This window comes from Oncorhynchus tshawytscha, linkage group LG28 (genome assembly GCF_018296145.1).
Source record: "Oncorhynchus tshawytscha isolate Ot180627B linkage group LG28, Otsh_v2.0, whole genome shotgun sequence".
Lineage (NCBI taxonomy): Eukaryota > Metazoa > Chordata > Actinopteri > Salmoniformes > Salmonidae > Oncorhynchus > Oncorhynchus tshawytscha.
This window is the reverse complement of record NC_056456.1, coordinates 19,589,308-19,616,226: the sequence shown is the minus strand read 5'-3', so window position 1 is coordinate 19,616,226 and position 26,919 is coordinate 19,589,308. Positions and strand designations below refer to the sequence as shown.

Genomic DNA, 26,919 nt, shown 5'->3' with positions numbered 1-26,919 from the left:
CTCACTCCCTCCCTCTCGTCCCCCCTCGTCCCCCCAGAATGACGTGCCAGAGTGGGGTGATTCCCCTGCAGGCCTGTTCAACCTGCAGGGAGAGGAGGAGCCCTTCTCGTGGCCGGGTCCCAAGACTATCCATCTGCGGCGCACTTCTCAGGGCTTCGGCTTCACCCTGCGCCACTTCATTGTCTACCCACCAGAGTCTGCAGTGCACCCTTACCCCTTCCCAGTAAGCACCACAGTCACATGAACATTCCAAAGCTCTTCCATTCAGTTCATTGACATTTACTGTAGCACTTTGTATGATGTTGTTGTGGCAGGAGTTGCAACAAAATGAGAGTAATGCCCCGAATACAATTTGTGTAAAATCAGTTGATTCCTTTAAACAACTCCCTGAGCTCATTGAACTATGATATCTTCATCATTGCTGGTGGCAAATAACATAATGGCAGATTTTATCCGTACCAAAGGATATATCATAACTGTTGGGATATCGGACATTACAGACCAATGCTGCACCTGTAAGGGCATCAAAACTCATGTTGATGTTCATTTTTTTATTTAGGAGGAAGAGCATGGACGCAGAGGTAAGCTGAACGTTCCTTCCTCCCCCTGTCTGTCAGTCACTCTGCCTCCCACTTAGTTTGATTTTTCCATATGTTGATTTAGCTCTTTTACTTCCTTGTTATGCACATGGCACAATGTAGCTGTCGTGTTAGGGTGACCTTTGTAGATAGAGGCCTGCCTGAAACAGTTTGGTCAGCAGCACCACCGGTTACTGTCCTCAACTAACCCTTGAACTTTATCCTTCTAACTGCACTTTGTTGTCAGTGTCTACCCTTTCACATCACTACAAAATGTTGCCCAAAGCCCTTGTTTTTAGTTTTGGGCATTTTTCACTTGTGTGTTTGTAGGTGTATGTGTGCCCTTGTGCATGGGTGTTTTGTGGTTTTAGGACACTAGTCCTGTTTAGAGCTGTGGCGGTCATGACATTTTGTCAGCCGGTGATTGTCAAGCAAATAACTGCCGGTCTAACAGTAAATGACCGTTAATTAACATTAATAAATACATAATTTAGCATCTGTCTTCCACGCATAGCCTACATGCCACTGATGCAGGCCTTTTGGAGCATCTACATTTTAAAAAGTCGAATAAATCCATGTAATATAGCCTACACCGTCACAATAAATCCAGGATTTATTTTACAGGTCTAAGGTAGCATGATATGAAGAAAATGTAGTGTATTTTAGAAGAACAGAATAGCATCCTCTTGAGTTGTCCTTATGCTAGGCCCTGATCTGGCTATGCCATATGGCTCTGGGGTACACAAGTTAATTTAGCAGAGAAGATTTGCTTAGAATTCTGTGGAATTATTTCATAGTATGAAGAATACAATTGAATATAGCTGAATAAAATAGAAAGTATCATTTCTCCAAATGATTTGAGGGAGTGCGCACATGCGGCTATTCTGTGTTGGCGTTTAACAAAGAAACAGGTACTCCTTTCTGCTTAATTTAGTTATTTATGTAACTTTAGTTGTGATACAAACGTTGATCTATATGTTTATTTATTTTTTTACATTCTAAGGCTGCATAATGCGACTAATGATGACTTGAAAAAAGTAATGACTTTTTGGGAGAGTGACACCATCACGCTCCCATTCACATTTTGACAAGCACTTGATAGTGTCTCGAATTTTCTGGTGGCATCCCCTTTGTGTTGCCGTAATGCCTCCTAAAAAGAATTGTGGCAAATGGCCGTTGTGCCCTTGGGCTGAATATAATAATTATAATTCCCTTCTCCTGGCTGCGCGCTCCGAAGCACCGCTCACTCACATGGCTCTCCGTCACGAGATCAGATCTTTCTCAACGGCTACAAGTGAAGACAGACACATCGGGGACACAACTGCGACCTTATCCAATTCCGAGGCACATGTGGAAAGTTCTTCCAATACCTTCAATGTTTACTTTTCGGCAGCCAACAAGATGAGTAGGCCTAACAAACAGCAACAGCACTAGCCTATGTCAATCTACTATCCCCCATAGTACAAAAGTTTACCTATTCTTTGCAAGAAAGAAATATTCCACCCATACTCTGGGACAGTTGTGGGATGCGATATATCCCAAATTAATACAACCCCTAGCGTCCAATAACCTTTAAGTAATGAGGCTGACGCAACGGATCAAAACCTTTAGCTTAAAAAGTTTAAATATTAGACAATTTCTTCACATTATAAGCGCAGCAGTGCGCACACGGCAGTAGGCTAGAAGCGCAAATGCTTTTATTATAAAGGCGCATTTTTATGGTAAATTTTCTTCCCCAAACTTGAAACTCACCCGCTGCTTATGCATTCTAGTTAGGCTCTACACCCGTTCTAAAGTAGATTCATGTGCTTAATTTTAAGAAGTTATTTGCCACTTTAGTTGTGATACAAACCTCATCAAACATATATGCCTATGGGCTAGGCTACATGAGGTGTGAGGCTGATTTGAAAAAGTTGGGGGGAAAAAGGCATTCACTGTTTCTTGCCTTGTGCTGTGCATCATTCACAAGTGATTGGCTAATTATTGTCACCCATCAGACTATTCTTGATTTAATCTGGTCTTTACATATAGTAAAAGTGTGAAATTAGTTTTGATTTAGAATGGACCATTATCATGCACCTGTATCGAAACAGGCAAGGGAAAAAAATACATGTCATCTATACACTTAAATAGCGAATGGAGGACGCTATTCCTGTGGTTAATTTTCAAGCCTGCTAGGTAGGCTATACTCCTGTTATAAAGATAAGCTATTTTGATTACATTCACATTGATGTCAGAGTGATTAGAGGGACAGTAGAATGCTGAGTACCAGGCAGTTGGCAAGTTCTGTAGGCTACTAATGAGCAGCATCAAAGCTTGGAGAAGCATAATTACCATGACTAAATGGTCATGTGGAATTTGACTGCCACCATGACTCGTTACTGCCGGTGTGGCTGTAATACAGTCACCGTAACAGCCCTAGTCCTGTTGAAGAAAGATTGTAACCATTGACCCCTTTCAATTCACAACAATGTCAGCGTGACGGTTTTTGTTTTTGTAGCACACTACTCCCGTTGAATAACAGGAATCATGCCCACATTTTGAGCAAACAGTTTGGCCTCTATGGTCTGCTGTTCCACTGTGTCTCGCCATCTCCTAACACCGCTATGGTAGGAGTGTGTTTGGGATCTCCCTGTGGGTTGTTTGTGTGTTTAAACTGTGTTTAGTCTGAGTGGGCTTTCATTGAGCATAGGGGGGGTTTGCTGTTGCTGGGACCTGTCCAACTAGAGCTAAATATCAGAGATTTATTTTGACTTAGCCTACGCTATTGCTCAAGTTGCAGGCCTATGTCCAGCAAAGAAACCGTGTATGTACAATCGGACATTTGAAAGCAGATTTTATCTGTGTGCGTTATAAACTAAGGTTAAAAAAATATTTTAAAAATGTATCAGTGGAAATATGCTAGGGGGAAAATGTAGAGAAGACATTCACCAAAGAAAGAGGGTGAATGTCTACATTCTCCTCTGAAGGATTCAATGAAATAGGAAGATGTAATGTTTTGAAAATACTGTGAAGGAAAAATTCAATCATATCTTTGACAGTCAGTGAGATTGTCCAGAGAGCGAGACCGTAATAGCTTCCATGACTTGGTCTCACTCTGTCTGGCCCTCAGTCAGGCAGGTCAGGGGAAAATGTGAAGTAATCCAGGCCATGCATTTCATAATGCTGGACACTGGAAAGAGTGAAAGAGTGACAGAGTACAGACATAGGGACCTAATTGGCTGGCTGTGCTGTGACCCTGAGTTGTGAAAACACAACCTGAGATGCTCCCACCAGCTCAAACTGCCTTGGCTTGGCTGTGCTACCACTACAGGAAAGCTATAAACTAGGTTATGTTAAAAACATGGTTCTGAGAGAGAGAGACAGATCTTAAATTAATACTTTCGGTTTGCGTTCGTCAGTGTGCTTGTTTCAAGCTGTTATTGCTGATGTCATCCAAATTGATCCCTCTCCAGAGTACACGCCTCAGTGTAATGCTGATTCCTCCTTCCGACCATCAACCCTGGTGAGACAAAATCGCGACTCGTCAGTGAAGATCACTTTTTACCAGTCCTGTCTGGTCCAGCGATGGTGGGGTTGTGCCTATAGGCGACGCTGTTGCCGGTGATGTCTGGTGAGGACCTGCCTTACAACAGGCCTACAAGCCCTCAGTCCAGCCTCTCTCAGCCTATTGCGTACAGTCTGAGCACCGATGGAGTGATTGTGCATTCCTGGTGTAACTCGGGCAGTTGTTGTTTTCATCCTGTACCAGTCCCGCAGGTGTGTTGTTCGGATGTACCGATCTTGTGCAGGTGTTGTTACAAAATGTCTGCCACTGTGAGGACGATCAGCTGTCCATCCTGTCTCCCTGTAGCTCTGTCTTAGTTGTCTCACAGTACGGACATTGCAATTTATTGCCCTGGCCACATCTGCAGTCCTCATGCCTCCTTGCAGCATGCCTAAGGCACGTTCACGCAGATACCCTGGGCATCTTTCTTTTGGTGTTTTTCCAGAGTCAGTAGAAAGGCCTCTTTAGTGTCCTACGTTTTCATAACTGTGACCTTATTTGCCTACCATCTGTAAGCTGTTAGTGTCTTAACGACCGTTCCACAGGTGCACATTCATTAATTGTTGATGGTTCATTGAAGCATGGGAAACAGTGTTTAAAGCCTTTACGATGAAGCTCTGTGATGTAGATTTTTACGAATTATCTTTGAAAGATAAGGATCTGAAAAAGGGACGTTTCTTTTTTTGCTGAGTTTATATTGAAAGTAAAGTTGTTGTTTTTCGCGTCAATTGAGTTATCAGGGGGATGCAACTATACACTATATACAAATGCATGTGAACATCCCATCAAATTTGTGGATTTGGCTATTTCAGCCACACCTGTTGCTGGCAAGTGTATAAAATTGAGCATACAGCCATGCAATTTCCATAGACAAATATTGGCAATAGAATCGCCTTACTGATTAGCTCAGTGATATTTTTATTTTATTTTCTCCCTAACTTCGTGATATCCAATTGTGATCCATTTACAAACTTGTCTCATCGCTGCAACTCCCCATCGGGCTCGGGAGAGGTGAAGGAGTCATCCGTCCACCGAAACATGACCTGCCAAGCCCTGCTGCTTCTTAACACCCACTCGCTTAACCCGGAAGCCAGCTGCACCAATGTGTTGTAGGAAACACCGTTCAACTGACGACCAAAGTCACCTTTGTACTGGCCCGCCACAAGGAGTCGCTAGAGTGCGATGAGCCAAGGAAAGCCCCCGGCCAAACCCTCCCTAACCCGGACGACGCTGGGCCAATTGTGCACCGCTCTGTGGGACTCCCGGTCGTGGCCGGTTGTGAAACAGCCTGGGATTGAACCCCAGGCTGTAGTGACACCGTAACACTGCGATGCCGTTTCTTAGACCGCTGCGCCTCTCGGGAGGCCGAGCTCAGTGACTTTCAATGTGGCACCGTCATTGAATGCCACCTTCCCATCAAGTGAGTTTGTCAAATTTCTGCCCTGCTAGAGCTGCCCCGGTCAACTGAAGTGCTGTTATTGTGAAGTGGAAATGTCTAGGAGCAACAACGGCTCAGCTGCGAAATAGTGGTAGGCCAAACAAGCTCACAGATTGGGACCTCCGAGTGCTGAAGGTTGTAAAATTTCTGTCCTTGGGTGCAACACTCACTTCAAGAGGCAGTATGGAACTCGTACTATCGTCAGCACGAGCTGTTCGTCGGGAGCTTCATGTAATGGGTTTCCATGTCCGAGCCACACACAAGCCTAAGATCACCATGCACAATGCGTAGCATTGGCTGGAGTGGTGTAAAGCTTGCCGCCATTGGACTCTGGAGCAGTGGAAAAGCGTTAACTGGAGTGATTAAACATGCTTCACCATCTGGCATTCCCGACGAACGATTCTGGGATTGGCGGATGCCAGGAGAATGCTACCTGCCTGAATGCATAGTGGTTTGGGCTAGGCCCCTTAGTTCCAGTGAAGGGAAATCTTAATGCTACAGCATATAATGACATTCTAGAAGATTCTGTGCTTCCAACTTTGGCCACAGTCTGATTCAGCATGAAAATAAACCCGTGCACAAAGCGAGGTCCATACAGATATTGTTTGTCGAGATTGACGTGGAAGAACTTCACCCGCCTGCCCTGACCTCAACCCCATCCAACACCTTTGGGATGAATTGGAATGCCGACTGTGAGCCAGTCGTAATCGCCCAACCTCACTAATGTGCTTGTGACTGAATGGAAGCAAGTCCCCGCAACAATGTTCCAACATCTAGTGGAAAGCCTTCCCAGAAGAGTGGAGAAGCTGTTATAGCAGCAACGGGGGACCAACCATATTAATTTTGGAATGAGATGTTCGATGTGCAGATGTCCACATACTTTTGGTCGTGTAGTGTAGTTTTCCTTCACTGAAAATACATTGGAGCATCACATTTGGCAGAAAATTGCTTAATTTCCATCAAATGACAGCAGTGCAACACTATGGCCATCATTTCTGTTTATCATAGAATTGTTTTGGCCATCTACATTTCCTAATGTATTACTTGAAGTTAATCATGCATTTTACTAGAGAAAAGTACCAGAGGAAAAAGTAGCTTCACATCAGTTAGAGTGCTGTCTGTTGATAGAATGGCAGTTTGTGAATTCGTGTCCAAGTGGAGAAGTGCAACTGAAGCACGAAATGTGTCTGATGCTGATCTGAAATTACAACGAGAAGCAATTTAGATCTGCATTTATAAAACGCAGCAAGATATTTCTTACGTGACGTGACCCCTGGGTCATGTTGGTTCTCTTCAATCTCTCTGTCATATTCCTGTATAATGTTCAGTATAGGTGTCGTATTATATTCCCAAATGTGTGTGTAGACTAGTTTGCTGACTCTGGGTTATCCCAGGACAGCCATTGTGAATGAGAGGGATTCCCTTTGTTTCAGCCACCTCATGTGGTAAACTAAGGGTGCGTTCGACATTGCAGCCTTGCAGACTTATCTACAAATCACCTTGCATGCATCATAAATAACTACCTAATATTATTTGTAGATCATTCAATCACAATTTACCCACAATACTTTACGGTTTTGATGCTCTCGAACACGGCCAAAGGCTTCATGATAATTCCTACCATTGTGAACCTGGCCCAGTGTTAAATCATTGGAAGCCCAGTGAGTCTCCCACACCTGATTGACTGGGGGATCACACGTCTCTGTGGCGCCCTCTGCTGGCCATTCTATTTTATTTGGCTTACTGTTCCATGATTCCCTACTGGGAACAACTTCAGTATGTAGAGGAAATGAAAAGGAAAGGCCTACGGTCAAGATTTCAACTGGCTCCGGTCAAGATTTCAACTGGCTCCTCACTCCAAATGATTTACGCTGTCTGGGGACTGACTGCGCTCATCCTATTGTTGAGGAATAACAAGAATGGTTGCAGCAACAGTCATTGAGTCAGGACTAGTTATCAAATCACTGGATTATTTATTATAAAGCAGTAGTAGTGTTGGGACATTATGCTGTGGTTCTACCACTCTCCACAAGAGGGAGCCACCCGCGCCTCTCGGTTTCAGAGAGGTTGGGTTAAATGTGGAATATTTTGGTTGAATGCATGCTTGTACAACTGACTAGGTATCCCCTTTTACCTTCCCTAACAAAGATGTTGTTGTAGCTTTACATGACACATTAGTGTATTTGTGAGAAACAATGGGTTTGTTTGAACATACTGGCCAGGTGATGTGCTGCATGTGTAGCATGCTAGCCTTGTCTTGCATAGCTCTTCTAAGAAAGGTTCAGTGGCTCAGTTCTAAGGTGAGCAACTTTAGCAGCCACCTGTTAACAGATCTGTCGTCTCTCGATGCCTGAGGGTCCCTCTCAATCTCTCACACCAACGGAGGGAGAAAGAGCAAGCAGAGAGTGGGCACTCGAGGTCTATCAAACACCCACACTCCAATATTTCTCACTCAATCACTTGGCTCTCTCGCTCTCTCACTCACTCACACGGCTATGCTCATACTCACTCACACGGCTATGCGCACTCACTCACACGGCTATGCGCTCTCACACGGCTATGCGCTCTCACTCACACGGCTATGCGCTCTCGCTCACTCACACGGCTATGCGCTCACGCTCACTCACACGGCTATGCGCTCTCACTGGCATGCGCTATGCGCTCACTCACACGGCTATGCGCTCTCACACGGCTATGCGCTCACGCTCACTCACACGGCTATGCGCTCACGCTCACTCACACGGCTATGCGCTCACTCACACGGCTATGCGCTCACACTCACTCACACGGCTATGCGCTCACGCTCACTCACACGGCTATGCGCTCACTCACACGGCTATGCGCTCACACTCACTCACATGGCTATGCTCTCACTCACACGGCTATGCGCTCACACTCATTCACACGGCTATGCGCTCACTCACACGGCTATGCGCTCACACTCACTCACACGGCTATGCTCTCACTCACTCACACGGCTATGCGCTCACACTCACTCACACGGCTATGCTCTCACTCTCACTCACACGGCTATGCGCTCACACTCACTCACACGGCTATGCTCTCACTCACACGGCTATGCGCTCTCACTCACTCACACGGCTATGCGCTCACTCACTCACACGGCTATGCTCTCACTCACTCACACGGCTATGCGCTCACGCTCACTCACACGGCTATGCGCTCTCACTCACTCACACGGCTATGCGCTCACTCACACGGCGATGCGCTCACACTCACTCACACGGCTATGCGCTCTCACACGGCTATGCGCTCACGCTCACTCACACGGCTATGCGCTCACACTCACTCACACGGCTATGCGCTCACTCACACGGCTATGCGCTCACACTCACTCACACGGCTATGCGCTCACTCACACGGCTATGCTCTCACTCACACGGCTATGCGCTCACACTCATTCACACGGCTATGCTCTCACTCACTCACACGGCTATGCGCTCACTCACACGGCTATGCGCTCACACTCACTCACACGGCTATGCTCTCACTCACACGGCTATGCGCTCTCACTCACTCACACGGCTATGCGCTCTCACTCACTCACACGGCTATGCGCTCTCACTCACTCACACGGCTATGCGCTCACTCACACGGCGATGCGCTCACACTCACTCACACGGCTATGCGCTCTCACACGGCTATGCGCTCACGCTCACTCACACGGCTATGCGCTCTCACTCACTCACACGGATATGCGCTCACTCACACGGCTATGCGCTCACACTCACTCACACGGCTATGCGCTCTCACACGGCTATGCGCTCGCGCTCACTCACACGGCTATGCGCTCTCACTCACTCACACGGCTATGCGCTCACTCACACGGCTATGCGCTCACACTCACTCACACGGCTATGCGCTCACACTCACTCACACGGCTATGCGCTCACTCACACGGCTATGCGCTCACACTCACTCACACGGCTATGCACTCTCACACGGCTATGCGCTCACACTCGCTCACACGGCTATGCGCTCTCACACGGCTATGCTCTCACTCACACGGCTATGCGCTCACACTCATTCACACGGCTATGCTCTCACTCACTCACACGGCTATGCACTCACTCACACGGCTATGCGCTCACACTCACTCACACGGCTATGCTCTCACTCACACGGCTATGCGCTCTCACTCACTCACACGGCTATGCGCTCTCACTCACTCACACGGCTATGCGCTCTCACTCACTCACACGGCTATGCGCTCTCACTCACTCACACGGCTATGCGCTCACGCTCACTCACACGGCTATGCGCTCTCACTCACTCACACGGCTATGCGCTCTCACTCACTCACACGGCTATGCGCTCACTCACACGGCTATGCGCTCACACTCACTCACACGGCTATGCGCTCACACGGCTATGCGCTCACGCTCACTCACACGGCTATGCGCTCACACTCACTCACACGGCTATGCGCTCTTACACGGCTATGCGCTCGCGCTCACTCACACGGCTATGCGCTCACTCTCACTCACACGGCTATACGCTCACTCACACGGCTATGCGCTCACACTCACTCACACGGCTATGCGCTCACACTCACTCACACGGCTATGCTCACACTCACTCACACGGCTATGCTCGCTCTCACTCACACGGCTATGCTCTCACTCACTCACACGGCTATGCTCTCACTCACTCACACGGCTATGCTCTCACTCACTCACACGGCTATGCGCTCACTCACTCACACGGCTATGCGCTCACGCTCACTCACACGGCTATGCGCTCACGCTCACTCACACGGCTATGCGCTCACGCTCACTCACACGGCGATGCGCTCACGCTCACTCACACGGCGATGCGCTCACGCTCACTCACACGGCGATGCGCTCACGCTCACTCACACGGCTATGCGCTCTCGCTCACTCACACGGCTATGCGCTCACGCTCACTCACACGGCTATGCGCTCACGCTCACTCACACGGCGATGCGCTCACGCTCACTCACACGGCGATGCGCTCACACTCACTCACACGGCTATGCGCTCTCACACGGCTATGCGCTCACGCTCACTCACACGGCTATGCGCTCACACTCACTCACACGGCTATGCGCTCACACTCACTCACACGGCTATGCGCTCACACTCACTCACACGGCTATGCGCTCACACTCACTCACACGGCTATGCGCTCACACTCACTCACACGGCTATGCGCTCACACTCACTCACACGGCTATGCGCTCACACTCACTCACACGGCTATGCACTCACTATGCGCTCACTCACACGGCTATGCGCTCACTCACTCACATGCGCTCACTGCGCTCATGCGCTCACTCACGCGGCTATGCGCTCACTCACGCGGCTATGCGCTCACTCACACGGGCTATGCGCTCACTCACGCGGCTATGCGCTCACTCACGCGGCATGCGCTCACTCACGCGGCTATGCGCTCACTCACGCACTATCGCTCACTCACGCGGCTATGCGCTCACACACGCTATGCGCTCACACTCGCTCACACGGCTATGCACTCTCACGCGGCTATGCGCTCACGCTCGCTCACACGGCTATGCGCTCTCACGCGGCTATGCGCTCACGCTCACTCGCGCGGCTATGCGCTCACGCTCACTCGCGCGGCTATGCGCTCACGCTCACTCGCGCGGCTATGCGCTCACGCTCACTCGCGCGGCTATGCGCTCACGCTCACTCGCGCGGCTATGCGTTCACGCGCTCTCACACGGCTATGCGCTCACGCGCTCTCACACGGCTATGCGCTCACGCGCTCTCACACGGCTATGCGCTCTCACACGGCTATGCGCTCACACTCACACGGCTATGCGCTCTCACACGGATATGCGCTCACACTCACTCACACGGCTATGCGCTCACACTCACTCACACGGCTATGCGCTCACACTCACTCACACGGCTATGCGCTCACACTCACTCACGGCTATGCTCTCACTCACACGGCTATGCGCTCACTCACACGGCTATGCTCTCACTCACACGGCTATGCGCTCACGCTCACGCGGCTATGCGCTCACGCTCACGCGGCTATGCGCTCACGCTCACTCACACGGCTATGCGCTCACACCCACTCACACGGCTATGCGCTCTCACACGGCTATGCGCTCACACTCGCTCACACGGCTATGCACTCTCACACGGCTATGCGCTCACATTCACTCACGCGGCTATGCGCTCACACTCACTCACGCGGCTATGCGCTCACACTCACTCACACGGCTATGCGCTCACGCTCACTCACACGGCTATGCGCTCACACTCGCTCACACGGCTATGCACTCTCACACGGCTATGCGCTCACATTCACTCACACGGCTATGCGCTCACACTCACTCACGCGGCTATGCGCTCACACTCACTCACACGGCTATGCGCTCACGCTCACTCACACGGCTATGCGCTCACACTCGCTCACACGGCTATGCACTCTCACACGGCTATGCGCTCACACTCACTCACACGGCTATGCGCTCACACTCACTCACGCGGCTATGCGCTCACGCTCACTCACGCGGCTGCATCACGCTCACGCTCACGCTCACTCACGCGGCTATGCGCTCACGCTCACTCACGCGGCTATGCGCTCACGCGGCTATGCGCTCACGCTCACTCACGCGGCTATGCGCTCACGCTCGCTCACGCGGCTATGCGCTCACACTCACTCACGCGGCTATGCGCTCACGCTCACTCACGCGGCTATGCGCTCATGCGCTCACTCACGCGGCTATGCGCTCACTCACGCGCATGCGCTCACTCACGCGGCTATGCGCTCACTCACGCGGCTATGCGCTCACTCACGCGGCTATGCGCTCACGCTGCGCTCACTCACGCGGCTATGCGCTCACTCACGCGGCTATGCGCTCACTCACGCGGCTATGCGCTCACTCACGCTCACTCACGCGGCTATGCGCTCACGCTCACTCACGCGGCTATGCGCTCACGCTCACTCACGCGGCTATGCGCTCACGCTCACTCACGCGGCTATGCGCTCACACTCGCTCACACGGCTATGCGCTCACACGCTCACACGGCTATGCGCTCACACTCACTCACACGGCTATGCACGCTCACACGGCTATGCGCTCACACTCGCTCACGGCTATGCACTCTCACGCAGCTATGCGCTCACGCTCGCTCACACGGCTATGCACTCACGCTATGCGCTCACGCTCATGCGCTCACACGCTCACACGGCTATGCACTCTCACGCGGCTATGCGCTCACTCGCGCGGCTATGCGCTCACGCTCACTCGCGCGGCTATGCGCTCACGCTCACTCGCGCGGCTATGCGCTCACGCTCACTCACGCGGCTATGCGCTCACGCGCTCTCACACGGCTATGCGCTCACGCTCTCTCACACGGCTATGCGCTCACGCGCACTCACACGGCTATGCGCTCGCTCACTCACACGGCTATGCGCTCACACTCGCTCACACGGCTATGCGCTCTCGCTCTCACGGCTATGCGCTCACGCTCACACGGCATGCGCTCACGCGCTCACACGGCTATGCGCTCACACTCGCTCACACGGCTATGCTCACACGGCTATGCGCTCACACTCGCTCACGCGGCTATGCGCTCACACTCGCTCACACGGCTATGCACTCTCACGCGGCTATGCGCTCACGCTCACTCGCGCGGCTATGCGCTCACGCTCACTCGCGCGGCTATGCGCTCACGCTCACTCGCGCGGCTATGCGCTCACGCTCACTCGCGCGGCTATGCGCTCACGCTCACTCGCGCGGCTATGCGCTCACGCTCACTCGCGCGGCTATGCGCTCACGCTCACTCGCGCGGCTATGCGCTCACGCTCACTCACGCGGCTATGCGCTCACACTCGCTCACGCGGCTATGCGCTCACACTCACTGACGCGGCTATGCGCTCACACTCACTCACGCGGCTATGCGCTCACACTCACTCACGCGGCTATGCACTTTTTCTTTATTGAAAAACCAGTATGGCAAATGATCTTGCTGCCACATTCGGTGCTTACCAGTGTTATATCATGATTACCATTAAGACTTCCATATAGATATAGATATCCACATTCATATTCATTTGGACTCTCAGTAATTATGAGTTGGACAGAGCCTTGCGTCTAGTGAGCCTGGAGCTGTTCTTCTGTTTATAGGGAAGGAGTGGGAGTTGTGCAGCTGAGCTCACTCTCTCCTCTCCCTCCCATCCCCTCTCCTCTCATTTGCTTTCCTCTCCTCTGCAGCCATGCAGCTGCTAGGAGACAGGAGCAGCATGAGCAAACAGGTTCTGCTACTAAACTCAGACTATTCATTTCCCTTTCCCAAATCTCCAAGAGCTCTGCTACTGTATTAGGAGGCTTTTTCCTACTTTGAGTTCTCATTCAGACCTGTTGTATTGTGGACAGCCAACGTGACAGAGAGAAACCCCACTGTTCTTCTCTCTGCCACTGAATCTTGTGACAGTCTCTTGTTCTCTATTGCTCTCTAAATCACTTTCTCTGTCTCTCCCTTTTGCTTGTGCTCGCTCGCTCTCATCTCTTTCTCCATCTCTAGCTTTCTCTCACGCTTTCTGTCGTGCTCTTAATCATCCATCTCCCTCTCTCTCGAGTGTTCTGTAGCGCTCTCTCGCGCGCGCGCTCTCTCTCTCGGGCGCGCTCCTCAGGAAATATCTTCGAAACAATTTATGGTTGTGTCTGGTAGCCATTGTCCTGTTGTTGTCCTGGCTGCTTCACATTCAGAGTGCGTCCCAGTCTGGGTCGTGTTGAACTGAGAGTTGTAGGTGGAGCAGTCTAGCCTGTGTCCTCTGCTCTTAGTATAGGGTATTGTAGGTCTGCTAAGGTAATCTGAGGTCAGCAATGTGCCATTCTAAAGGGAAACTAATCTGACTACTACCCTTCTAGTCTCTTTATGACCGGGCTCTCCAACCTTGTTCCTGGAGAGCAGAAACCATCCTGTACGTTTTCGCTCCAACCCTAATCTAGTGCACCTGATTGTAATAATTAGCTGGTTGATAAACTGAACCAGGTTAGTTACAACTGGTGTTGAAGCGAAAACCTACAGGAGGGTAGCTGCTCTCTAGGAACAGGGTCGAAGAACCCCGCTTTATGATATCCTGTAGTACTAAAATATAAAATCCACTCAAACTATCAACTAACATTTTGGGACTGTCGACAGTGGACTAATGAAGAAAATATGAAAATAATTTTGAGTGGGCAAATACTGTACGTAGCATGAATTGATTGACTGTTATGAGCAGAGATGGTATGTCACTACCAGGTGACCTCCAGAGGAAGGCGTTGACGATGACACCTTGTCTTTGTTGTCAGGGAGACAACGGAACAGGCTGGAGCCAATGGACACCATCTTTGTGAAGCAAGTGAAGGTGGGTGGTCCTGCCGATGGAGCTGGACTCTGCACAGGTAACTGACCACATCTCCAAAAGTAACAGACGGGAGCTCTGCCTGCCTGTGTGTGTCTGTGTATGTATGGACAAGCGGCATCATACAAAGTATTATATCATATTGGAGTTTTTGACCATGCTGCACCTTATCCTAAACCTTACTGTATTCGTTATGGTAATAGACCTAGTGACACATTGGACATTATACTGTTGGATAAAAGTCTCAGCTAAATGGCATATATATACATTGAGTGTAGAAAACACAAAGAACACCTGCTCTTTCCATGACAGACTGACCAGCTGAATCTAGTTGAAAGCTGTGATTCCCTTACTGATGTCACCTGTTAAATCCACTTCAATCAGTGTAGGTGAAGGGGAGGAGACGGGTTGAAGGATTATGTTTACGCCTTGAGACAATTGTGTGCCATTCAGAGGGTGAACGGGCAAGACAAAAGATGTAAGTGCCTTTGAACGGGGTAGGGTAGTAGGTGCCAGGCGCATTGGTTTGAATTTCAAGAACTGCAATGCTGCTGTTTTTTTAACGTTCAACCGTTTCCTGTGCGTATCTAGAATGGTTCCTCACCCTAAGTACATCCAGCCACATGCCACAACTGTAGGATGCATTGCAGTCAACATGGGTCAGCATACTTCTGGAACGCTTTCCACACCTTGTGGTCCATGCCCTGACGAATTGAGACTGTTCTGAGGGAATATTAGGAATGTGTTCTGTATGTTTTATACACTGTGCATATTTATGTATGTTTAACGACTCTTGGAAGATTAGTCCAAATGGGGACTAAAATAGATCAAAATAAATATATAGGGCTGTACATAATGATTTGTTTTCACCTGAATGTAGTATACTGGGTGTAGTTTTCTGTGTTTCCTTTTTGTGGCGGGTTAGTAGAGGCACAGAGCTCAGCTGCCTCAGGCACTCAGTTACTGTAAAATACATATCAGGTGACTGATCAAAGCGGTTTCCTCTGCTATTCTGACCGTCAGCCTAGCAGGGAAGCTGCCTCTTACTACCTACCAGCACAGGTTCATCTCTTCAAAGACACATAGGGAAGATCTCAATTGCGTACTCCTCACGTCCTCTCTCTGTCTCCTTCTCAAAAACCATTGGATAATAAAGCCAGAGGTCCCTCCCCTCTGACCTTTTCCTCCAATGGGTTTTCAAACAGAGAAGCGCGCACACACTCTTACACATACCTGCCATTAACACCATTTCACGTATTAGCTACCAGTCTAACATTAAAGGTGCAATATGCAGAAATCGCTTTGCCATTTCCTGATTGCTAAAATTCAAATAGTTCACCTAATTTAAGTTTATGACAAAACAAGCAATAGAATGTGTAGAGAATCATTGTACCACCTAAACCAGTGTGAAATAGTATTTTTTCATTAAACTAAAAATATTGTATTTTCAGCTGTTTGAAACTTGTAGACAAACCCAAAAGTAAAAGATGCAAAAACAAATCTTCAGAATGGGAAGCATAGAACTAGAGCACAGAACAGATCTACCGCTTCTTAGACTTGTTTACAATGAGTGACAGATCTATCACTCACTTTTCTATGAGAATTTGGTTGCGTCGCCCAAAAAGTTACATATCTCATCTTTTAAACGCTTTCTTATTGTCAACAGGAGACCGGATAGTAAAGGTAAATGAAGAAAGTATCATTGGGAAAACGTACTCTCAGGTCATAGCCTTGATCCAAAACAGGTGAGCACTCAAATATGAATATTTCCCATTGTTGTCAGTGACTGATTTCCTGCTGGTCTGTTGAAGTTTACAATGTTTGACTTGATCTGTTATTTTACAGTGATGCTTTTCTTAAACTCTGCGTGATGCCAAGAGATGAAGACATACTGCAGCTGGTTAGTTTTTAAAGATCATTACTCTGTTGATTTAATCTCTTCCTAAATTTGCCCACTGTAAAACAGAAGTAGACCCTATTTCCACTTCTACATCAACTTAGTCGCTATTTATGTGATCAAGGCTTAGAAAGCTGCTCTAGTTTCTCTGTGAAGGGTGTGTGTGCGGGGACTGCAGGACTGCTCCAGAGGGGAGGGTGAAACCCTCTCCCTTCAGAGTGCTCTATCTGGGCCTCCTAACCAGGCCACCACACCCTGTCCCCTCCAAGTGCTGCTACTTCTTCTCTGCTGCAGGGCTGGCCTCATTCTGGGAACTGGAAGGGTCACTTTGAGAAATGCAAACAACAAAGTCATAAATAAACACACTCACTCACAAACATACTAAACAAACACACCACGTGAATGCACTTACACGCGCGCGCACACTTGTAGCATTGCTAATGTTCGCATTACAAAGGGTTAGTGGGGTTTGAAAACAGCGCCACTTGTGTTTAGTGCCGGTATTACCGATTATCCCGATATGGCACAAGGTTGGTATGACAATCTGGATACCGCCCAAGCCTAACTGTGAAGGAGCCAACCTGGGGTCTGCCTGTCACGAGCATGTCTGATGCGGAGCTCTGTTGCAGGACATAGTGGGTGAGAGACCCGGACACCGGCAGGAAGCAACCGAGGCCCAGTCTGTAGCATGCTGTAGTTTATGCATGCATTTAGGCCAGTACCCAGCCACTTACATCCAAAATAATTTATCCCCTCAATAAGTTAGAAACATCTCATTATCTTGCCTCAGACTACTCCCTTCACAGAACAGCGCAAACGGGCTCTAACCAAAATAGAAAGAGTGGGGTGTCCCAGTGCACAACTGAGCAAGAGGACAAGTACATTAGTGTCTAGTTTGAGCAACAGATGCCTCACAGTGGATGAATGGAACGAAAATGGGCCTCAGGATCTAATCACAGTATCTCTGTGCATTAACATTTCCATTGATAAAATGCAATTGTGTTCATTGTCTGTAGCTTATGCCTGCCCATACCATAACCCCATGGTCCACTCTGTTCACAACGTTGATATCAGCAAACTGCTTGCCCACAAGATGCCATTACATGCTGTCTGCCGTCTGCCCGGTACAGTTGAAACGGATTCTTCCATGATGGGCACACTTCTCCAGCTTGCCAGTGGCCATTGAAGGTGAGCATTTGCCGACTGAAGTCAATTAATCCACCAAAACGGCAGTCAGGGGAAGACGACGAGCATGCAGATGAGCTTCCCTAAGACAGTTTCTGACAGTTTGTGCAGAAATTCTATAGCAAACCCACAGTTTTATCAGCTGTCCGGGTGGCTGGTCTCAGACGATTCCGCAGGTGAAGAAGCCGGATGTGAAGGTCCTGGGCTGGAGTGGTTACATGTGGTCAGGTCTGTGGTTGTGAGGCCGGTTGGACATACTGCTAAATTCTCTAAAATGATGTTGGAAGCGGCTTAAAGCAGAATAATTAACCTTCCATTCTCTGGCATCAGCTCTGGTAGACATTCCTGCAGAGTCAGCATGCCAATTGCAGGCTCCCTCAAAACATCTTTGGCATTGTGTTGTGACAACTGCGCATTTTAGAGTGGCCTGTAATTTTCCCCAGCACAAGGTGTACCTGTGTACTGATCATGCTCTTTAATCAGCCTCTTGATATGCCACACTTGTCTGGTGGATGCTCAAATGGATATTCAATGTCTGCTTTAAAAAAAATTGTACGTGGCCGACATTGCGAGGCATTGGAAAACATTATTGTTCTTTGTGGTTGAAATTGACTGCTCGACTGAAGGACCGTTACAATTATCTGTATGTGTGGGGTACAGAGATGGGTTAGTCATTTAAAAATTATGTAAACACTTATTGCACACACTGAGTCCATGCAACTTATTATGTGACATGTTAAGCAAATGTTTACTCCTAAAATTACACTGAACAGAAATAAAAATGCAACATGCAACAATTGGATTTTTACTGAGTTACAGTTCATATCAGTCAATTGAAGTGCATTTATTAGGCCCTAATCTATGGAATTGACACATGGGAATGCAGATATGCATCTGTTAATCACAGGTACCTTAAAAACATGGGCCTCAGGATCTTGTCACAGTGTTTGTGCATTCAAATTGCCATCGATAAAATGCAATTGTGTTTGTTGTCCATAGCTTATGCTTGCTCATACCATAACCCCACCGCCACCATGGGGCACTCTGTTCTCGCCCACATGACACCATACACGTGGTCTTCAGTTTTGAGGCCAACGTACTGCCAAATTCTCTTTAAAACGATGTTGGAGGCAGATTATGGTAGAGCGACTGAACATTCAATTCTCTGGCAACAGCTCTAGTGGGTATTCCTGCAGTCAGCAAGCCAATTGCACGTGCCTTCAACTTCAGACATCTGTGGCATTGTGTTATGTTACGACAACTGCACATTTTAGTGGCCTTTTATTGTCAACACAAGGTGCACCTGTGTAATGACCAGGCTGTTTTTTTATTTTTTAATATACCCCTTTCTCCCCAATTTTGGATCTTGTCTCATCGCTGCCACTCGCCAACGGGCTCGGGAGAGGCGAAGGTGGAGTCGTGTCCTCAAAAACATGACCCGCCAAACCTCGCTCCTTAACACCCGTCAGCTTAACCCAGAAGCCAGCCTCACCAAAGTGAGGAAACACCATTCAACTGGCGACCGGGGTTACCCCGCAGGCACCCGGCCCGCCACAATTAGTCGCTAGAGAGCAATGAGCCAAGTAAAGCCCCAACGGCCAAACCCAATTGTGTGCAGTCCTATGGGACTCCCAGCCACGGCCGGTTGTGGCACAGCCCGGGAAATGAACTTGGGTCTGTAGTAACACATTAGATCGCTGCGCAACTCAGGAGGCCATGATCATGTTTAATTAGCTTCTTGATACACCATGCCACACCTGTCAGGTGGCTGGATTATCTTGGCAATGGAGAAATGCTCACTAACACAGGGATGTAAACGTGTGCAAAAAAATTGAGAAATGGTTTTTCTACGTATGGAACATTTCTGCTATCATTTCAGCTCATGAAACATGGGACCAGAACTTTACATGTTTAATTTATATTTTTGTTCAGTGTATATTGGACAAATGTAAAGATGAGTTCTCTTACTAACTCTGAACTCCACACGCAATAATTAAGGTGGTGCCAGTTCATGTTAATGCATACCATCTCTGTACAGTGCTGTTGAGAAAGCCAGGCTGTGTTAACACAGGTGCCACCCTAGTTGCCCGGTCACACCTAGTCTATTGTCAACTGTAGCACAAAATTCCCATCAGCTCAATGAATCCACCTCTATTATATAAATGCTGAGCCTATTAACACCGGCTTGTGTTGGAATGTTTACTTTACCGAAGGCTGTGGCCAATCCCTGTCTCTCGTAGCACAGATTAGCTTGAGAGAGATTACGAAGTTATTGGCCATGGGCGCATTGAGCGAAAAATCTGTGTCAGATATAAATAGTTGAGCTTGATCTTTGTGCCACCAGGGCTGAGCAGAGAGGCTGTGCGGTTCAGCTTGCGTTGTGCTGCCATTTTATTTTAATTTAGCACAGGGGGCAGGCAGAAATAGGCTGATGTCAAATGGAGATCAGTTGATGCCAGGGGCCTTTCAGGTTATTATTAAGAGCTGACTGTTAGCAAATTTGCATTATCACATTTTTCTGATGCAGTGACTGTAGGAAATGAAATGAAGCTACCTAGTGGGAGTGTGCTCTTGGCAGCCAGTCTCATGGACGTTCTCTCATCTTCACCTTCCTGCCCCTCTCTCTAGCTGTTCCTGCGGTGCAGACTAGTCTTACCTTTTTATTTAAATGTTTTTTTATTTAACCTTTTATTTTACTAGGCTAGTCAGTTCAGAACAAATTCTTATTTACAATGACGGCCTAGGAACAGGTGAGTTAACTGTCTTGTTCAGGGACAGAACGACAGAATATTAGCATGTCAGCTCAGGGATTCGATCTAGCAACCTACGGTTACTGGGCTAACGCTCCAAACACTAGGCTTCCTGCCGCCTTACATGTCTCCCTGTGTATCTGTGATTTGAGTGCAGTTGAAGGAAGCCTAAATTACATTGCCTCTAAGCTAGTAACCTGGTTGTGCCTCCACTCTCATCATTAACTTTTCATGCGCACTAGCTACTGGCAACTAGAGGTGCTTGCTATGTATTCTGCTGAGATTCAGTAGGAAGGTAAACTCAGTTCTCTGCGTAATGAACATAATGTGTACAAGTAACAGAAGAGAAAGAGTAGTACTCACACAGTGGGGGGTGTTGGTTCATACAATGGGTGAACTGGCCTGTTAAGATGTTTCACAGAAAGCCTGTTAACGCTTCAGTGCCTGATGCCTTCAAGCTGGTATGCGTCATCCTAAAAAAGCAGAGCTTGTAAACATCCCTATTCCCTTTGCTTCCTCTCCCCCGCTACCCTCCTCTTTCCTTTTCTCCATCCCCATCGGCTCAGCCCTCTCCACCTTCCCATCCCCCGCTTCTCTCCTCCCTCCCTCCTCCCCTTTCCTGAACTGTGTTGCACATCTGTTGCTAGCTAGCGGACACCGGTCCACGGTGCTTGGCTACCAGAGCGTAACGAGCTCCTGATGTAGCCGTCCAGACTGGGGCTGTCAGCCGGAGCTGGAAGATTAGCACCGCGGCTCGCTGGGTGACTGACATTATAGCCTGAAGGAGAGACCCTCATACACACACAGGCTGCCTGGAAACAAGTTACAGTGTTACATGTCAACAGTAGTAACATCATTGGCTTAGCATGAGAGAGCGTCTCTGAGTGAGGGAGCCGGGGAAGGAATGAGGGAGGTCCTGAAGCAATATATCATCAAACCAGCTGTAGTCAGCTGACTGCCTCTGTGTTGTGAACAGGTTGATGCTGCTGAGAGGAGGAGAGGAAGGGAGAGTGAGAGGGAGCAGAAGGGGAGGGGCAGCAGTAGCATCTGAGCTGAATGTATAGTACAGCAACTGCTTCTGTCATGTGAGCGATACCAAAGGGAGTGAGAGAGAGGCAGGGACAGAGAGTGGAGGCAGCAGTTCATTCATTGAGTGGTGTCACCTGGCTGCTGCAGTCAGATGGAGGGAGCAACAGAGAGATGGAGAACTCCCAGAGCTGTGGAAGGCAGCAGGCTTCCTCTTCTCCTGACACCTACACCTCGCCCAGGACAGACTGGCTCACGCAGGTGGCGTCGCTAATATGACAGTCCTGCCACGGCTGACGTTGGCTCCCTTTTTCCTCTCTCTCTCGATGCCGCCGCTATGATGGATTTTTTGCGCTTCGACTCGAGCCCTGGCGTCGGCGTTCCAGACGAACACTTCTTTCTCCAGCGGCGATCTGTTCTCTCTTCTTTTTTTATGATGCGTGTTATTTTCTCTGCTTGCTAGCCTTTTCCCCATTCTTCTCTCCCATGGTTGCCGCCTCTCACGGCTCACGTTTTCTCTCCTGCTGTAACGGCAGCCTTACTCACTGGAGACCACTGATCTGGTAAGCAACAGCAGGGAGGATAACAATCACTCTGCATGTTGTTGTTTCCCCGTCTCCTTTTTCCTTTGTCATGCGTGTTTTCGTTTTGATGTAATGTACTGTTCTTGCATAGCTGGGTCATTTATTCGATTGCCATGTTAGTAGGCTAATTGTTGCTATGTAGCCCTTAGCTACGGGCAGGTAGGCAGTGATTCACCGTGCCCGCAGTACCTGTTAGATGAGGCGGCAGACAGAGCTGGCACCTTGGAACCTCGCCCCTTTCTGATCCTGCAAGCCATCTATTCCTGCAAGCCATCTATTCCTGCCTACGTCCTCAATGGCACCCTATTCCCTATATAGTGCAGTAGTATTGATCAAAAGTAGATCACAATATAGGGAATAGGGTGCTATGACTTTGTTCAAAAGGGGTGCACTACATAGGGACTAGAGTGCCATTTCGGACGAAGCCAGTGATAAAGGCCTTGGCCCCGGAACGTTCCACTAGCGCTCTAGCTATTGTTGAAGGGAGGGGTGAGCGTTTATAGAACTGATTGTAGATACAGTAAAAGCTTGCATAGCGTTACGTAAGAATCGTAATACGACACCAGGTTGGGTTTAAAGTCCAACCAATTGTGACGTGTTATTTTTTGTGTGCTTGCTAGTTGCAAGGCAAACAGGAAATGCATATGAAATGGCGTTTGATAAATGGACGAAGGCTGCTCAGCCAGCCGTACGGAATCTACCACTATGGAATCTATGCATGTGTGATCGTCGTCTGCCGGCGTGCCGCTGAAGGAGGGTTGAGCTAACGTTTCTGTTAAGCTGTCTGGGAACATGAGAGCGGAGGTTAGGTTTAGTGTGGCGAGGACCGTTGTAGGTGCTGGGCTTCCTCTGCCCCCCTCTTTTTCTGTAAGTCTCAGACCTCGCTTGAACAGTGCCAGTGCTGTCAGCCAGAAGGTGGCTAAACCAAACAGATAGGCCACCTTCGTGTGTGTCACTGTTAGGTCTTGCATGCCAGTCTCTCTTTCTTTCTTTCTTCCAACACATCTGTTGCTTCTTGTCCACTCCATTCAATCACAGATCACCTGACTAGCTGTTCCTGCTGGCTGGCTACTCAGTAGGGTTGGACAGAATAGGACTGTTTCTGTTTGATCTGACACGATAACAGAAATGAGTAGAAATCAAGTTCCTTGAAAAAATAATTTCATCATTGGATCATTTGCTCAATACCGTTTTGCCAATTATTTTGACAGTGGATGTCATTCTATTTTTTGCTGCGTTTCCCCCCTGTGTGTACAATACAGGTGTTCATTACTTTAACCCACAAGTGATCATTGCTTAAATCCACCTTGGAATGTGTTTCCAGTCTTCTATGTGGGTGTGTGCACAGTGCGGCAGCACAGCATGCCCTCGTTGCGTAGTGAGCGGTACCCAGAGAACTAGCTTTCTAAATATGGAGCGAGCAGATGAGCGCTAGTGACTCTCCAGACTTGCTACACGCCTCCACACTCTCACACTGCAACATGCTGCTCCCTGTCCGCCTGCCTTTCCTAATCACACACACACACGTCACCTAGCATTATTCAACGTTCACTACCACAGTTCTTTACCATCGTTTAGAGATGCAATGTTGAATATGACACACGTGCTCATCCTATTTGGCTCCCTTCCCATTTGCCCTAACTCTGATGTTTTCAGATCTGAAGGGTCAAGTCTAGATATAAGCATTGTGGAGTAGTTTACAAATCTGCAAACATTAAAGGGGGAATGGTTAGGGCCAAGGGGAATGGTTAGGGCCAAGGGAGATGGTTAGGGCCAAGGGGGATGGTTAGGGCCAAGGGGGATGGTTAGGGCCAAGGGGATGGTTAGGGCCAAGGGGAATGGTTAGGGCCAAGGGGAATGGTTAGGGCCAAGGGGAATGGTTAGGGCCAAGGGGAATGGTTAGGGCCAAGGGGGATGGTTAGGGCCAAGGGGGATGTTTAGGGCCAAGGGGGATGTTTAGGGCCAAGGGGGATGGTTAGGGCCAAGGGGGAAGGGCCAAGGGGGGGGGATGGTTAGGGCCAAGGGGGATGGTTAGGGCCAAGGGGCATGGTTAGGGCCAAGGGGCATGGTTAGGGCCAAGGGGAATGGTTAGGGCCAAGGGGCATGGTTAGGAATTGAACCAGAGGACACCGTTGTTGTATCTCACCCTTTTCTCTCTTCTTTCTCGCTCCAGGCCTACTCCCAGGATGCGTACCTCCGAGGCCGCAGTGCCTACAGTGGAATTGCCCGTCACATCCCCGAACCTCCCCCAATATGTTACCCCAGAGTAGACTGTAAGCCCCCGGGGATGGCCCAGGCTACAGAGACCCCCTCCCCGGTGGGGGTACAGGGAGCATGCCGGGGGCATGTGGGGGCACCACCACCCGACCTGGGGTACCGCATAGAGATCCCCATGCCCCCGTCCCCTCCTCCTGCACACCCGTACTCCAAATCCCAGACTGTGGCATGCATGCGCAACAACAGCGTGAGGACTGTGGTAGTTCCTCCAGAACTGGGCCATATGGGACCAGCTCATAGAGTAGAGTACGGCCTGGTAGGGCCCTCTGACCCTGGCGTCATCAGAGGGCGACCTGGGTCTGTGTCCCACTACCCCGTGCCACGGAAAACAGACATCTACCCCTCTGGTGCGAGCCGCCTCAATTATGGCGCCCCACCACCCCACTACCCACCCAACTCAAACTCCCCCAACCCCGGCTCTCACCAAAACATCGACTGGCGGACGTACCAGACGTACAGGGAGTACATCGACAACAAGGGTATCCATGCATACGGCAGCCGGACCATCCAGGAGAGACTAGACAGCCTGCGAGCCGCCAGTCAGAACACCTTCAACTCCACCCACTACATCCCCCGAGGGGGCTGGGGGCCCGACCCCAAGGGTCTCCGACGCAGGAGCACCTCCCACGACCGTGCCTACCACGGACCCCCGCCCCCTTTCCACCACATGCCCCCTCGCAGCTCTTCCCAGGACCGTATGAGTGTGGCTGAGCGGGGGGTCCACCCCAGGAACTGGCCCCCTCGTAGCGTGTCCCAGGATGAGTTTACCCACAAGGCCCGGGTCCGCTCCTCTGACTATGTGGACCCTGTCGATCTGGGCCGTCCCATGGTGGACAGACGGGGCTACGGTAGCAGGGCGGACCAGGGTACATGCCCAAGCAGGCAGAGCCTCTCCAAACAGGCTGCCCATCATCGACCTCCTGCAGGATACGGTAGGGACAGTCTCCGGGTGGGGCCAATGTCTAACCCTGCCCTCCACACTAAAGGACCAGAGCAGCATCAGCCTCACAGTGCCCCTAACATGCTCAAAGACAGACCCTCTCATCTGGGGAAGAATCTAAGCTTGGAGCAATCCAACACTGATGAAAGAGCTGGTGTCAAAGGTGTGAACCATGTGAGCCAGAGTAGGGGACTGGCAGAGACCATGCAGCAACCAGGGGAGGTGCCAGGGAGACAGGTGGCAGCGGTGGTTGGCCGTAGGTCCTCTTCCCTCTCCGCTCCCCATCAGAGACCGCAGAAGCCTGGGATTTTCAAAACCTCTTACCAGCACCCTCGCCCAGAGCCCCAAGTGAACGGGGGTGGCCCCTCAGCCTCCGAGTCAGGCGTGGTGCTCAGGGAGAAGCCTCCTGGGTCGGGGAAGAATCCCAGTCCCCTACGCCACCCCTCCTACATCCTGGCGGTGAACGAGGACGACAGCTCGGAACCGGCAGCGGGTGCGGTGTGCTGGCTGCCCAATGATGCGCGGCGGGAGATGCACATGCGGCGGCTGAGCGAGAAGCAGGAAAAGCACCAGACCTGCTCCTCCAGCAACCTGGACGAATCCCTCGACTCCATCCCCTTCATCGGTAAGAAACGGAGCACTAACTTCACGGTTGCATCCCAAATTGCTTCCCATTCCCTATTTGGTACACTACTGTGCTTCAACATGTGTATAGGGAATAAGGTGCCATGGCTCTGTAAAAGTTCTCAGAACATTCGTTAGGTTGTAGCAGATGTTCTCGTGCACAACATTATACTACATGCCTGATGTTGCAAGAACTGTCCCATATTGTTGCGCTCACAAATTTCAAGCGTGCATACATTTTACGCCTGGGTGATCCTGGGAATTGAACCCACTATCCTGGCATTGCAAGTGCCATGCTTGTTTTGGGGAATCTTCTGTGGTGGCTGTTACAGATGTTGTGCACAACATTTTAGTGAATGTTAGAACATTCTATGGATGTTTAATTTAAAACATTTCTAATGTTCGGTAAAACCCTAACTATAACTTAATGGGAATCTTAGCTAATGTTCTGGGAATGTTCCCGGTTTGCTGGGTAGGTCCCGATGTACAGATTGGGAGGGAAAGGAACATGGAAGGGGATGTCGTTCTAGTCTAGATTATCAGACTAGAGCATCTTTTTACCATCTGAAAATCGTTAAGATTTCGCAACGTGGTTTTATAGTGTTTTTCCATGACATACATGATGTTTACCACCAAATCAATATCCTTGGCTGGATGTACAGTAAGAGCTTTGGTGGCATGCAGAAGTGTCGCTTGTGGTTTGG

At 49.4% G+C, this 26,919-nt stretch overlaps 1 protein-coding gene across 5 annotated transcripts in view; it reads left to right on the top strand.

Annotated features, from left to right (window-relative positions):
• LOC112226862 (rho GTPase-activating protein 21) overlaps window positions 1-26,919 on the top strand; it is an 88,815-nt gene that overhangs the window by 23,677 nt on the left and 38,219 nt on the right. For 2 of the 5 annotated variants that reach the window (XM_024391493.2, XM_024391492.2), the window contains exons 3-8: window positions 38-223; window positions 560-581; window positions 14,880-14,972; window positions 16,599-16,677; window positions 16,778-16,832; window positions 24,548-26,216. In XM_024391493.2, the coding sequence (XP_024247261.1) occupies window positions 38-223; window positions 560-581; window positions 14,880-14,972; window positions 16,599-16,677; window positions 16,778-16,832; window positions 24,548-26,216 (2,104 nt within the window). Of the gene's footprint in view, window positions 1-37; window positions 224-559; window positions 582-14,879; window positions 14,973-16,598; window positions 16,678-16,777; window positions 16,833-17,880; window positions 18,018-21,803; window positions 22,354-23,028; window positions 23,242-24,547; window positions 26,217-26,919 lie in introns of those variants that run through there. The other 3 variants (XM_042307990.1, XM_024391495.2, XM_024391494.2) reach the window with 3 other exon arrangements.